The 12,762-nt window shown below is 48.7% G+C and overlaps 1 protein-coding gene and 2 long non-coding RNA genes across 17 annotated transcripts; 2 read left to right on the top strand and 1 right to left on the bottom strand.

The window, feature by feature from the left end:
* Nucleotides 1-4,276: 4,276 nt before the first annotated feature.
* Nucleotides 4,277-5,404, bottom strand: LOC123041426 (uncharacterized). The gene is made up of 2 exons (XM_044464040.1): nucleotides 4,837-5,404; nucleotides 4,277-4,723 (listed from the first exon to the last, which is right to left on the bottom strand). The coding sequence occupies exons 1-2, from the start codon at nucleotides 5,362-5,364 to the stop codon at nucleotides 4,613-4,615; spliced, it is 639 nt and encodes a 212-aa protein (XP_044319975.1). The 5' UTR covers nucleotides 5,365-5,404; the 3' UTR covers nucleotides 4,277-4,612.
* Nucleotides 5,395-7,608, top strand: LOC123041438 (uncharacterized). The gene is made up of 3 exons (XR_006418522.1): nucleotides 5,395-6,950; nucleotides 7,051-7,162; nucleotides 7,246-7,608. It is a non-coding gene; the product is annotated as an uncharacterized lncRNA (long non-coding RNA).
* A 75-nt stretch (nucleotides 7,609-7,683) lies between these two features.
* LOC123041375 (uncharacterized) lies at nucleotides 7,684-11,703 on the top strand. 15 transcript variants are annotated; one of them, XR_006418514.1, is made up of 10 exons: nucleotides 7,684-8,777; nucleotides 8,873-8,954; nucleotides 9,046-9,178; nucleotides 9,270-9,427; nucleotides 9,504-9,989; nucleotides 10,085-10,138; nucleotides 10,224-10,333; nucleotides 10,864-11,087; nucleotides 11,214-11,250; nucleotides 11,617-11,703. It is a non-coding gene; the product is annotated as an uncharacterized lncRNA (long non-coding RNA). The 15 variants fall into 15 exon arrangements; XR_006418515.1 differs by having other exon boundaries at nucleotides 11,202-11,250; XR_006418512.1 differs by having other exon boundaries at nucleotides 7,685-8,777; nucleotides 10,962-11,087.
* Nucleotides 11,704-12,762: the final 1,059 nt, after the last annotated feature.

The raw sequence follows: 12,762 nt of genomic DNA, 5'->3' as shown, positions 1-12,762 counted from the left end.
ATATATATATATATATATATATATATATATATATATATATATATATATATATATATATATTAATGATTTTTTATGCAGGCTATGCAAGGAAAGGCAAGTTATAATACAAAGGCAAATTTTATTATCGTGGCACATGCACGCATGGCAAATGCCCACGTACTCAGCGCATAGCATATGCATGCACGTTAAAAAAAGAGGGTGTTGTATTGCACGTGACAAGCTTTGCTTTGGACTTGGCATTTATACACTATATGTGCGTATTCGGGTGTCTCGGCCGGCTAGCAAGCGCACATATACGTACCCGAATACCCGCCAGCTGAAGTGTACGTGTACATGAAATATAGCATGTGTTGGCATCAGATGGAATATACTTGGGCGTGAAGAAGAACAACAGAAAGGAAAGAAATATACAAACCGACTTGGACATGAAGAAGAATAGCAGAAGGAAAGAAATCCACGGCCGTGTCCCAGGTTGTCTAACTTGCCATCCATCGACACCCCGGGGTGGCTATATAAAGTCATTAGGAGGAGGTGCAGCAAAGGGGACCTCAGGTAGCCGAGCCCAAGAGAGATACAACACACATATCAAGACCCAGGAGGCATCTTCGGAAGGACTTGAAGATGGTGGCCGCTGTGTGCAGGTTACAAGCAGCACGCGCCTGAAGGCGGCGGGCGGTGCCGGTACATGAGGAGATCAAGACGCGCTGTGCACCCAGGAGGACGCGCCCATGGCAGCGGGTGTGCACCGAGAAGGACGCAATGACGACTATGGAAACGGCGTCACAATCATCTTTCTTTTTCTATGTGTTGTCAGCTATTTTGCAGGAAGAACGAACGCACGCACAAATAGAAGAGGCTACGCCCAGGCAAAGGAGACGCGCCGGCAACGGCAGCGTCCAGATAACCCAGGCAGCAAAGGAGAGGAGGAGGCAGCGCCGGTGTATGACGATGCGCCATGGTGCCGAACACGCCGCCGAGATAACGGCTCTGCGGAGATACGGTCGTGGGAGACATCTACATGCATGCAATCACAAGCATCGTGCAACAGCTAGCACGCCATCTGGTACGTAGAAGTGGTTTTGTTTGCAGGTTTCACTGCGGTAGGCACCAGATCGCATCAAGACAACGAGGCTACTTCCGCACTTCACCAAAACGCTGAAGACAGGCACCAGATCGCATCAAGACAACGAGGCTACTTCCGCACTTCACCAAAACGCTGAAGACGACAGTGTACCAATGGGGCTGCCGGCGCGCAGCCCGTTGGACTCCTTTGTGGTGGCCGTCCTTGATGATGAGGCCGACAACGTTTACTTCGTCAAGCTGGAGCCCTGAAGGCGCGAGGTTCGTGAGGATGCCGCCGTGGATGGCGACATGGAGCTCTCTAGGACGACGCCCTCGTTTTCTTCATCAAGCTGGCGTAATGGAGGACGAAGGTGGGGAGGCTTGCGAGGATGTCGCCGACGTGCCGCGGTGGATCACGGCGCGAAGTTCGTCAAGACGACACCAGTGTAAACTTCATCAAGCCGGCGCCATGGAGGACGAAGGCGTGGAGGCTCTGGAGGATGCCTTCGTCGTGCCGCGGTGGATGGTGCTACGGAGTTCGCCAAGATGACGCCAATATCAATCAACCCAGTGCCGCAAGGATCGTGATGGGGAGCTCGCAAGAAGGACGCCCGCCATCCACTTTGTCAAGCTGGAGCTAAAGGACGGAGGCGTGGCACCCGTCGAGGATGCCGCCAACGTCTACGTCGTCAAGCTGGGGCCCGGAGGCGTGGAGCTCGCAGGGACTCCGCCGTGTGCCGTGGAGGAAGGCGAGACGGAGCTCGCTAGGAGACGCCCGTCTTTTTCTTCATCTAGCCGGTGTCATGGAGGACAAAGTCGTGGAGGCTCGCAATGATGGCGCCGCCGTGTCGCGGTGGATAGCGGCGCGGAGCTCGCCAAGACGACACCAACGCCAATATAACCAAGCCGGTGCCGTGGTGGATGGCGACACGGAGCTCGCCAAGACGACGCCCATCGCCAACATCAACCCGGTACCGCGAAGGATCGTGGTGTGGAACTCGCAAGGAGGACACCACCAATGTCTACCTTGTCAAGATGGAGCCCGCGACCCGGAGCCATGAAGATGACACACGCCCTCGGTGCTGCCAGCAACACGGAGCCCGCGATGCGAAGAAGATGGTGCTACGCAATGATGTGGCTTCACCAACCCTTACCACTACATGGTGCTATTTGTGACACGAAGCCCATAAAGACGAGGCGTGATGGCGAGGAGGCGACTTGACTTCACCAACACTAACTCCCGATGGCCCCGTGAGGCGGTGTCTTTGTCTTGGAGGACCGCCGTAAACACGGCGTCCATCCGAGACGAGGCGCCAACCACACTGGCATTGCCGATCCGAGCGAGCGTTGGTTTTTCACCGACGCCGGTTTTCATAAGAATACTCCCGCGAGGCGAACCCCTTGCATACCCGATGAAGCCGCAACATCGTCAAGAAGTCCGAGCAGAGCAGGACCCATGCAACTTCAACACCAACTACAGCAACGTTGTCAAGACCGACGAGGCGCGACAGCGAGGGCGAACATGGCCAGCACAAAGCCATGTTTTGAGCGGCACGTGTACCGATGAGGACACGGGCTTTGCCGCCGCCCACACCACACACACACCAGCATCATCATGCATGGAGAACGCGAAGCGAAGATGACGAAGGCGACCACATGGCTTAATCGGAGGTATCTCGCGAAGCAACCCGCGGGAGTAATTAACCGGGAACTTTTCGAGGCCCCGGGAACCAGGAGACCGCACATCGCCATAGTCAGGCAGGCCGCGCTAGTAGGCCAAGGAGCGCAACCATTTTTTATGGGATCTTGTAATTTTGTTTATCCAAAAAGATAAATGAAATACTTGTTTCCCGTATCACTTTTCTTTGTGTACTACGGTACACTGGCACGCCCGCATTTTTCTTTTTCCCCGGCGCATGAGAGAAATCAAACTCCCCCTCTTCCTTTTTAACGGAGTGCCATAAGATTTTTCTCGTGTCAAACAGATAGCTTTCGCGGCAGAGCTGAACAAGGTCACTTCTGTCGCTGTGGAAGATATTGCCCTGGATATTTCGGCGGTGCCGCACACCAGCCGCCTCCGATACAACGAACTTGTTGCTGCGCTGGTGGGTGCCGCGCAGAAGTTGCTTCCGTGGGGCTCCGACGTCAATATCAGAAACCTTCAGTTAAGTGCCCCCATCCTGCTGCAGCTCATGCAGATGCAGTCACAGTCCGGCCAGTCGGAACAGTTTCAAGAGTGCTTTCGTCCAGACATTGCCAGCACTGTGAAGGAGTACTCATCTGTTGACTTGGACGAATCCAAGTACTTCCAGATTGACCCCCTTGATGTTGATGATTTCGATTTCAAGAATTATGGGCAAGAGTTGAAGGAACCAGAGGATTTGAAGATCTTAGAGGGATGCATGTCAGATACTTACCAGAATATCTTGAAGAGGATTGCTCAGCTAAAGGAACTTGGGAACTTTGGTAAAGTTCCTAGCAGGAGGAAGCGGTGGAAGAGAGAGTTGGAGCTGGAACCATGGGATAATGCCCAGACCAAGAACAAACCCCTCGAGGAGGAAGCAGATATTGACATTGGCTATGATGCACCTCCTCCATCCTTTACTGCTGGAGTGGATTTGCAGAAGCAGAGGCGAGCACGGATTGAAGCTGCTAAGTGTCGGATCAATGAAATTATGAAGGCTCCTGCTACTCGTATTGCAAATGCAATTGATTCACCGTCTGCTCTTGGACAAGAAGATGTCTGTCCACCACAAAAAAATATCAGGAAAAATCAATGGCGAAAGAGACGAAATGAAAAGGATCATCTGACAGAGATTTCAAATGCTCCGGACTGTGTGAATTAGAGAAAGAAAAGAGACTCATGTAATGTTATTGACTGGGAAGGTTGTGTCATTGAGCTCCTGTTATTACATGGTACAAATGAAGCAGAGATAGAACAAGGCCAGTACAAAAGATTGTTGGAGCTGCGTGTCTTCAGTGCATAAGTGGAGAGCGATGAAAACTTGGCGATGCAGACTCTCCAGTCATTAGTATTTGATTACTGGCTTGCTTTCTGAACATAGGTTGTCATTACTCTGAATCATGCATAGTTTTTGTTAGAGAAATTCCTCGCTGTTTGCATTATTCACATGATTGCATCCCGATTTGTCTACCGTATTTACTATGTTCACCGCCGTGTATTTATCCTACCATAGTGCCTGAAGCACATTACTTTGTTTGAACTGTAAGAGCATCTCCACTCGCAGCCCCCATATAGCATCCGGATTACAACTTTGGAGAGGGCTTTGGGGGGCGTCCGGACAAAACACGTCGTATGGGGATAGCTGTTTCCCACTCGTTGACCCCAAACCACCCCCAAATTATCTCAGTGCATTAGCACAAACACCTTGGAGGCATGGAGGTCGGCGCTGCCCAGGCCGCTGGCCGCCTCCACGCGCTTCCCGTTCGCCGCGTGGGCGAGCTGCCCAGGCCGCCGGCTTCACGCCCTGCCCCGTCGGCGCGCTGCAGCAGCCAGCGGTCGAGGTTGATCTACTCGAGGTCGCCGGCGTCAGGTACAGGACAGCAACGAAGAGGAAGAGCTGCATGTATCTCTGCTTGTTCGTGTAGACGGCGGTCTGCACCCTTCCTGGAGCAAGTATTCTTGAGCATCAAGTAGATCCTGAAAATCCCGTCGCCATTCAAGATCAGAAAGATGTACAGCATGTGCATCTAGACAACGAACTGAATAAGATTAGGAAAAAAACAAGAAACAATTGGGGATTTTGGAGAGACCGTCATGGAGCCCAGCTCCGGCTGCAACAGGATGCAGAGCTGCTCAAGATGCAGACGGGAGAGAGCACGCACGCCGGTGCCTCCGCCTCGCCCACGTGTCCGGTGAACCACATCCCAAAGCTCCATGAGCAGGCCGAGCTGCTGGACGGCATCCTCGGCGGCACCCATTGCGCGCCACCACGGCACGAGCTCGAGGACGGCCACCACGGCACGAGCTCGAGGACGGCGACTACGGCGCGAGGACGGCCACCACGGCGCGAGGACGGCCACCACGGCCTCGCACTCCGCCTCGCGGAGCTGCGCGCAGAGCCGACGATGCAGAGATTGGAGAAAGGGGAGGGGCTCCTGACCATCTCCTGGGCGAGCGGGTTGACGACGAGGCGCTGGAGCTGGTCCACCTGCGCGTGCAGCGTGGCCTGCTGCGCCGCAACCATGGCGGGGATCGAGCCCGCCTCGACGAGGGCTCCGGCTTCGGCCGCGAGCGGCGGCGGGGAGAGGCGCCGGAGGCGGGGGCGCGACGGCGACCATGGGCAGTTTGGTGTGGACTTATGTCTGTAAGTATTACTTGGCTTTTTAAATGTACCACACTATTCACCGACGCCGAGGTTTGGCTCTCGGGCACCGTGACACTTGATATCTTGTGTGAAAATACTAGACAGACTACACTCCATGCATGATGATGCATGATTTACAATCAGATAAATGTGAAGCACTTTATTCCCTGATTCAATGGCTGGATGTGAAGCGTCGTTCATGCATCGTCCAATCGTTCAAAAACGTCGTGTGTATAGCAGCTCTCTATCTTATGCGTCCATGCGGTGCTGCGGTCCATCGGTTGAGCAGTATTCGTACGTGTATAAGAGCCTTAATTGATTCGCTGCAGCCTTAATTGCTGAATGTTCTTGGCACAGATTGTCATTCCCTTGCACTTTGTAATTTTCAGAAATTCATACTTCTCACTTCTGTTATGGACTTAGACTGGTTGTAATGAGGAGTATCATATACTAGTATCATGCATATGATACTGGTGTATGATACTACCTCCCTAATGCATAGTACTTCCTCCGTTTTTATTTATTCCGCATATTAGCTTTGGTCAAAGTTAAACTTTATAAACTTTGACAAAGTTTGTAGACAAAAATATTAACATATACAATAAGAAATCAACATCATTAGATTCATTATCAAATGTACTTCCACATAGTATAAATTTGTTATGGTAAATATTTATATTTTCTTCTATAAACTTGGTCAAACTTTAGGAAGTTTGACTTCAGTCAACTCTAATATGTGAAGTAAATAAAAACAGAGGGAGTATCATATATTAGTATGATGTAGTACTTTATTTATTGCCACGCATAACACAAAGTAGCATATCATTTATTATGATACGGTATCATGATATGATACTACACCCTCTCTTTCTTCATTTAATGCTATGACACCTCATCAAAATTGTCTAGTTAGCATGCATGATACTATCTATAATACTACCATTACGACCAGCTTTTTCCTTCACGTTTAGATTTGAAGTTTTTGTTACTGTCTCAGTAGTCAGTACTATATTTATAGACCTTTTGCTGGTAGGAAATAGGTTATATTAATTGTTGCGTGCAGACTGTAGTTCCGTTTAGCATGGTCCTAAGTTTATGTCTTCCATTCTTACAGAGGTATCCTTAGCATACCAATTAAGCTCATGTTTGTCTCTAGATCATAGCTATACATCACAGAAAATCTTGTTATAACAAGTGGTCCAACCTTACAGCTCTTGTAAATACTAACTAGCCATTCTCTGCTTGGTTCATCTGTCAAACCTGCATTGTATCATTGTAAGGAATTATTAGGACTACTTTGACACTAAACATGGGTTGCACTGAACATGGTCAGTTCATGAAAAAGCTCACTGTGTTAGTAGGATACTTCAAGGATGGTTCCTCTGTAACCCGTTAAAGCTGTTGTGGAGGCCTGTCGAAAGCCTGTACATGGTGCAGTTCACAAGATACAACATTGTGGGGAAAAACCTGGCATGGAGGAGGATATTCCCTTCTGTACCTACAGCCTAACTTCACTGGCGGATCTGCCAAGGCCCAGTGCGACGCCTACATGGTTCATTGGTCAGTTATATTGTGTTCTTTGTAGATACATATACCATATTATGTTGCTTTTTTTTAGCTCCTCTACCTGATCCTTGTTGCCTGCCTTGTTTTTCTACAGATGTCATTGGTAGGATAACCATGGTCTCGGATATCATCCTTATCCATCCATGCATCATAGTGGCTTCGAAAACAAGGCCAGTTATGCTCAAGTATCTGCTATAAGTTATTTGGTTTGTTCACTATGTTCCTTTGTGCCCGCTGTTTTTTCTGATGGTTTCTATGACTGACTGCTTGCTTATGTATAAATGTGTAGGGCCAGGAGATCCAGATTACCATGTGATGGTGCTGTTGAATTTGACGTAGACATGGTCCATGCAGTGTGTGAAAAGGAGCCTCTTATTCCTATATTTGTAGGAACCTTACCCAAGACTGTTCATTCTTTTTTAGAAAAGGAGGATGACCCCCGGCCTCTGCATCTGGGAGATGCATACGGCCACTTTATTGATTATTCTCGAGGACCTTACAAAGTATTACAACAATGTGCCTGAATCCACCATCTTGGCAACATATGTCGCTACTCCTATCCAATAGCAACATATGCCGCTACTCCTATCCAATATGATGAAGGGGTGCTAGCTGGGCCACTACCCAAACCACTCACCTAAGCCTAACATCAAAAGCCGGAAGCCGAAACTCATTCGGAAGCCCCAGCCGAGCCACATACCGGGTCTGGGACACAATCCGGTCAGACGCACTCGCGTGTCGTCGTCGCCATCTTCCACAGGTCTTCAGATCATATTGAGGCTTCTACCTTGTCTGGCCACTCTGCCATCGACGTCACCATGATGCCAGACAGCAACCTCCTCCTGCTCGAGTCCAGCACCGCGCATCGGGCGCCGAGTCTCCACTGCACCACGCCGCCGAGATCCGCCGTCATCAATGTGCAGGATGAAGCACCGCTCCACCAAAAAACCGCCCACTGGTCCCTCAAACCCGTGTACGCCTCCAAGAATGACGCCCCCAAGGAGGAAACGACACCAACGCACCGCCGTCATCTGATCTAATGATCTAGGGTTTCCCCCGGAGGTAGCGGATAGAGGTCTGGAGCTTCTCCACGGCGAGGCCTTCAAGAAGGTAATGACACGAGAAAGTGTCGCCAACACCGGTCTTGGCATCAAGCCAAGAATTAGGTTTTCACCCGGATCCGCTGAAGGAACCGCCATCCAGCATCGTGTGCACGGGTCGCCGCCGATCTGAGCCGCCGCACATTGAGGTCGCACTGGCCAGATCAGATCTGTCCGGAGGGCAACCCACACATGGCGCCGACCGAACCCAGGCCCTCCATGCCGCCAAGGGCCAGAGGCGCCGGGGCCTCCACCACGCGCAGCCGCCCTGCCACCCACGCGGCCCAGGACGGCCAGCACCGCCACATCCCGTCGACGGTGCGCGCCCACCAGATCCGAGCAGAACGCCCCGATCCGCCGTCAAAACGGTCAGCCGCCGCTCCTCCACCGCGAGGAAGAGAGGAGGGGACCGCCGCTCCCTGGGGCCGCCGCCCTAGCATCCAGCGCCACTGCGCCATAGAAGAGGCCAGAGGGCCAGATCCATGCCGGCGCGCAGCTCCGCGTCGCATGGCGCGCCGTCCAGGGCTGACCTCCATGCGTGACAGGAGAGGAAAGGCCCGCCGCCGCCGGCAACCGCACGGGCTTTGCCCGGCGGGGACGCTCGACGGCGGCGAGGGGGAGGGAGCAGGAGGGGGGTGGCGGTGGCGGCGGGGTTAGGTCACCCGAGCCGCCCCCCTGAGAGCGACGCGGGTGCGAGTCACCAGACCCAAGACTGTTCATGGTAAATACTTTAGCTATTGCTTCTCTGCAATCATGCTGTTTTGATATATCAGTGTTTTTGTAATTCACATGATACGCCGTCTTGGTTTACTGCAGGTGTTAGAGGGCTCAGTGGTAGCTCCGCTTGCCGATGGTATATTCATGAGGATATACCCGATATCAATTCCTTCAGTGCTAGGTCTGTTCTATAGAACGAATATATTCCTGTTCTTTCTTGGTTTTCTTCTTTGCCTGCTCTACATTAATATTTTATCTCTTTATGTTATTAGCATGGGAGACTGAGTTCACTCCTCTCACAGTTTATGCTCCCTCAGGGCAAAATGCCATTTAACCCTCTGTGCATCCAGATCCAATTGTTCAACCGTGCTTCAGCTGGCTCAACTTGGTCCTTTTGACGAAATGGTGAGCTTGCTGCTCTTTAAAATTGATCCTTGGTGTAATAAGTCATCACTTTTTTTGTGACTCTTAATGTTGGTTCATGTTCTTTATGCAGAACAAGTGGTTCCACTGTACTGCTGTTGTTGACAGAATTATGCCTGATAAGCGTTGGTGGTTTGCTTCGTGTGGCGCATGCCGCAAATCCGCTAGGTTCCTCGGTGACCGGTGCCAATGCTCAGACATTAGCTGCACTTCTGGTGGTGCAGACCTAACGTAAGCATTGTTTCCTTCCCTATTTAATCCACCTATTAATCGCCATGTAGTGACCTGCTCACTTTCTGTTTTTTAGATACTGTGTTGGTGTCATAGCGACCGATGGCACGACGGAGGCTGAGTTTGTCCTCTTTGACAAAGTTGCGACAGGGGCCAGGGAAATCTCTTGTGGCCTTGCTGTGGCAGAGATACCCTGGCCAAGCTACGCTTGAGGACGCGGCACGTTTGGCTGCGCTTGACATGACTATCCGACCAGATTCGATCAGCTTGTTGGACAGAAGTCTAAGCTCCTGGTTTCCATAAGAAGAGTCTTTTTTTTTCAAAATTGGAGAATTTGTCTTTCCAGATAAGCATGATAGAAGAGACTTATAATCCTGAGCTACCGTCATCTGTTTTTGGTCTCGCTTCAGCCTCCGATAAATCATCCTCATCCAGTCAGGTTTTGGAGCTGGGTGCCCCTTATGTGGGTAATGCTGTGTCGACCGTAATGAGCCCACCTTGTGGCCTGAGTCTCCATGATGGACATACCTTACCTGCTAGCGGCCAGTCACCCACAATTCAGGTATACTTAATGTAATTGGTTTACCATTCTTTTGTTTGTTTTGTTTCTTTAGTCGTTTGCTTTTTAATTCTAAACTTGTGTATTTTGATCATCAGCCTCACACGCTGACTTTCCACGGTACCGGCTTGCCCTTCACCTCCAGTGGCAGGGTATGTGCCTAAAGCTTTTGTCGGTGCATATATAGCTTACCTATTCCATTCCTATCTTAAAGTGCCGCTGCCATATCACCTGCAGCAAGTCAACTGCTCATAAATGTGGTCCAAGGCGTTCTCACGGTTCATGCTATTGTGAGCAGCATTTCCTCTTCGCAAGAAACGTTCACAACCCTACTGGTTCATGCTATTGTGAGTGTTTTTTATTGCAGCTCTGCCCATACTACACATTCTACAGTTTCATGGATGAAGCTGAACTCTATTGGTGCTAAAGCATCGATTTTTACATTATAGATTTTCTCCCATGTGCATCTTGACTAGCCTCGGAAGAGCCTGCTCAAGATTTTATAATTTGATTTGATAAGGTTCAGCCCTAATTTTGTGTTACTTATTCAGTTTGAGTTTCACAGATTGCAATAAATATGCTTGATGTGGTTAGCTGTTAGCCAGAATTGATGATCTGAGCATGTACTAACTTTATTATTTAGAAAAAATAGTGATGGTAGATCCCATGCAGGTAGCATGTTATAATGTTTTTGCTTCTGTGTCATTTGGGTATATAAATTGTTTGAATGGCAAGTATTATGCAGTATTTGAGAAACCTAGACATATGCTAAATCTGTAAGGTGCTCTCTTATTTTGCAATATTTCTCTGGCCTCCTCTTTTAATTATGAGTGAGGTATCATTGGATTCTTGTGACTATTGATCCTATTTTCTGCAGAATTGGACAATCATGATACACTCGGTTAAAACCTTGTGATGGTGCCCCAACTGATCATGTTTTCACACCTATGATTCAGACAGCATTTGAACTTGCAGGTATTTGTGGAAATGTTTCTCCAGTTATTGGCAGGGGAGCTCGTGAGGCCATCAACTAAGCTGGGTGCTTTATGGCGAGCTTGATCATGGACTGACATGTGATCAAAATATTTAATTCTCTATCAGGTACTCCTCTCTCTTTGACTGCCCCATCTGGTCTTGTTTAGACTTTAGAGTCAAGCACTCTGATTTTCAATTGTTAATTGATTGTTTTCCTGAACACAATGTGCCCAATCTGAGAAAGAAGAGCAGATTATAGCGGAAGAGTTTGGTGGAGAAGAAGAGCAAGGTGATTTATCTCTCTTGTGAACACAGTCAAGTTTAATCTGAGCAATTGGTTAATTGGTGCCTATTTTTAGTAACTTAATATACCTTCTGTATAGAAAGCACAGAAAATGTCACGGGCTGTATTCAGGCTGTTATGTGCTATTCATGATCTGAGAAATATTTCATGTAGTTTTCGAGGTTAAGTGGGCCCGCCTTGTGTTTGATAGTCCATTCTTGGTTGGTGAATACTAGAGGCTGGGGCGCCCCTCGGGGGGGCTCCTTGCCGGTTAGGTGCATTCCAATCACCACGCATGATTCATATTATGCGATTCGGCTCTGTCCACCTATCATCCAGTCAGTATCTACAAGGTCTTTTACTATTTTTTAGGTAATTCAGAGCAAAAATGTACGGGAAGTGACACTGCTTATGTGCAAGGTACACAATAACCCATATCATGTTGGTATGAAGAAGACACAAATACATGTTCAGAACCTGATGCACTACATAGCAGATGCAACATACATTACGACAAAGGCATGGAGCATTATCAGTTTTGTACATCAAAACAAACATAGCCTGTTGGTGTTGCGCGTAGATTCCTTTCTTTCTTCTCCACTATAATTTCGTCTTTGCTTTGGCCTCTTTACCTTCCTGTCATCACTGGAATGAAGAGCAGGTTCACCTCGTGTTCAAACTGTCACGTAATCAATCAAGAAGTTGATCAAGTGTTATCGTTTCCTTTAACGCTCTACCTCTAAATAGTTGGTACATCTAGGTAGATTGATTAAAAAAATGTTCTATGATAATATTGATCATTTGCAAGAAATTGGATGTACCAGTCAATATTGAATATTTCAGAGAAGTTGATGCAGTTGCTGTGTGATTTACTTGCAAGATTTCATTCAGAGAAGTATAGAAATGCAGTTAATAGGTGTGTACTTGCAACTCTTTTCTCTCTGTGTTTACCATGGACAAGAATGAATGAACCACACAGTTTGATAAATCAGCCCACTTGAGTTGGCATGCTAACTTATATGTAATCTCTGGTCAGAATGCAATAGATCATATTTGTAGTGTCATGCTGACTACCACCCACTGATGGCCTGATCTGACAATTTTCTAACCAGTTGTTGTACATGACAAGACCTATGTGATGAATGAAACACTGGGAAAAAGAAATCATAAATGAATCTGAAAGTAGTACTGAATTTTGGGAGCATTGGTTGAAGTGGGAAATTACTCCTATAAATGATAGGACGCTACCTGGCCATCCAGGGCACATGGTGAGGCGCTTAAGGCAGCTTATCCTGGCCATTGATTGTGGTAGAAACAGTGGGTAAATAGTAAATTTGGATTCACCCTGACCGTTGGATGTCTCCTCCTGCCGTTTTCACTTCCTCTTTGGCTGGATTGGTCGATGACAACTGGGGCCGTGTGCGTGTGGGCCCGTATGTTCGCTGCACCGAGTTACCCTGCTCCAAGTGGCTCCTTGATTTCGATTCGGTGCGGTGAAAATATCTGCCCCTCGCACGT

Source organism: Triticum aestivum, chromosome 1A (assembly GCF_018294505.1).
Source record: "Triticum aestivum cultivar Chinese Spring chromosome 1A, IWGSC CS RefSeq v2.1, whole genome shotgun sequence".
Classification (NCBI taxonomy): Eukaryota; Viridiplantae; Streptophyta; class Magnoliopsida; order Poales; family Poaceae; genus Triticum; species Triticum aestivum.
This window is presented reverse-complemented; position numbering and strand designations above follow the sequence as displayed.

Bases quoted from the DNA above. Each gene is read 5' to 3' on its own strand.
- LOC123041426 (XM_044464040.1), bottom strand. From the start codon at position 5,364: ATGGTCGCCGTCGCGCCCCCGCCTCCGGCGCCTCTCCCCGCCGCCGCT. The intron at 4,724-4,836 runs GTCTCTCCAAAA...CGGGATTTTCAG, and splicing joins CGGAGCTGGGCTCCATGACG to GATCTACTTGATGCTCAAGA.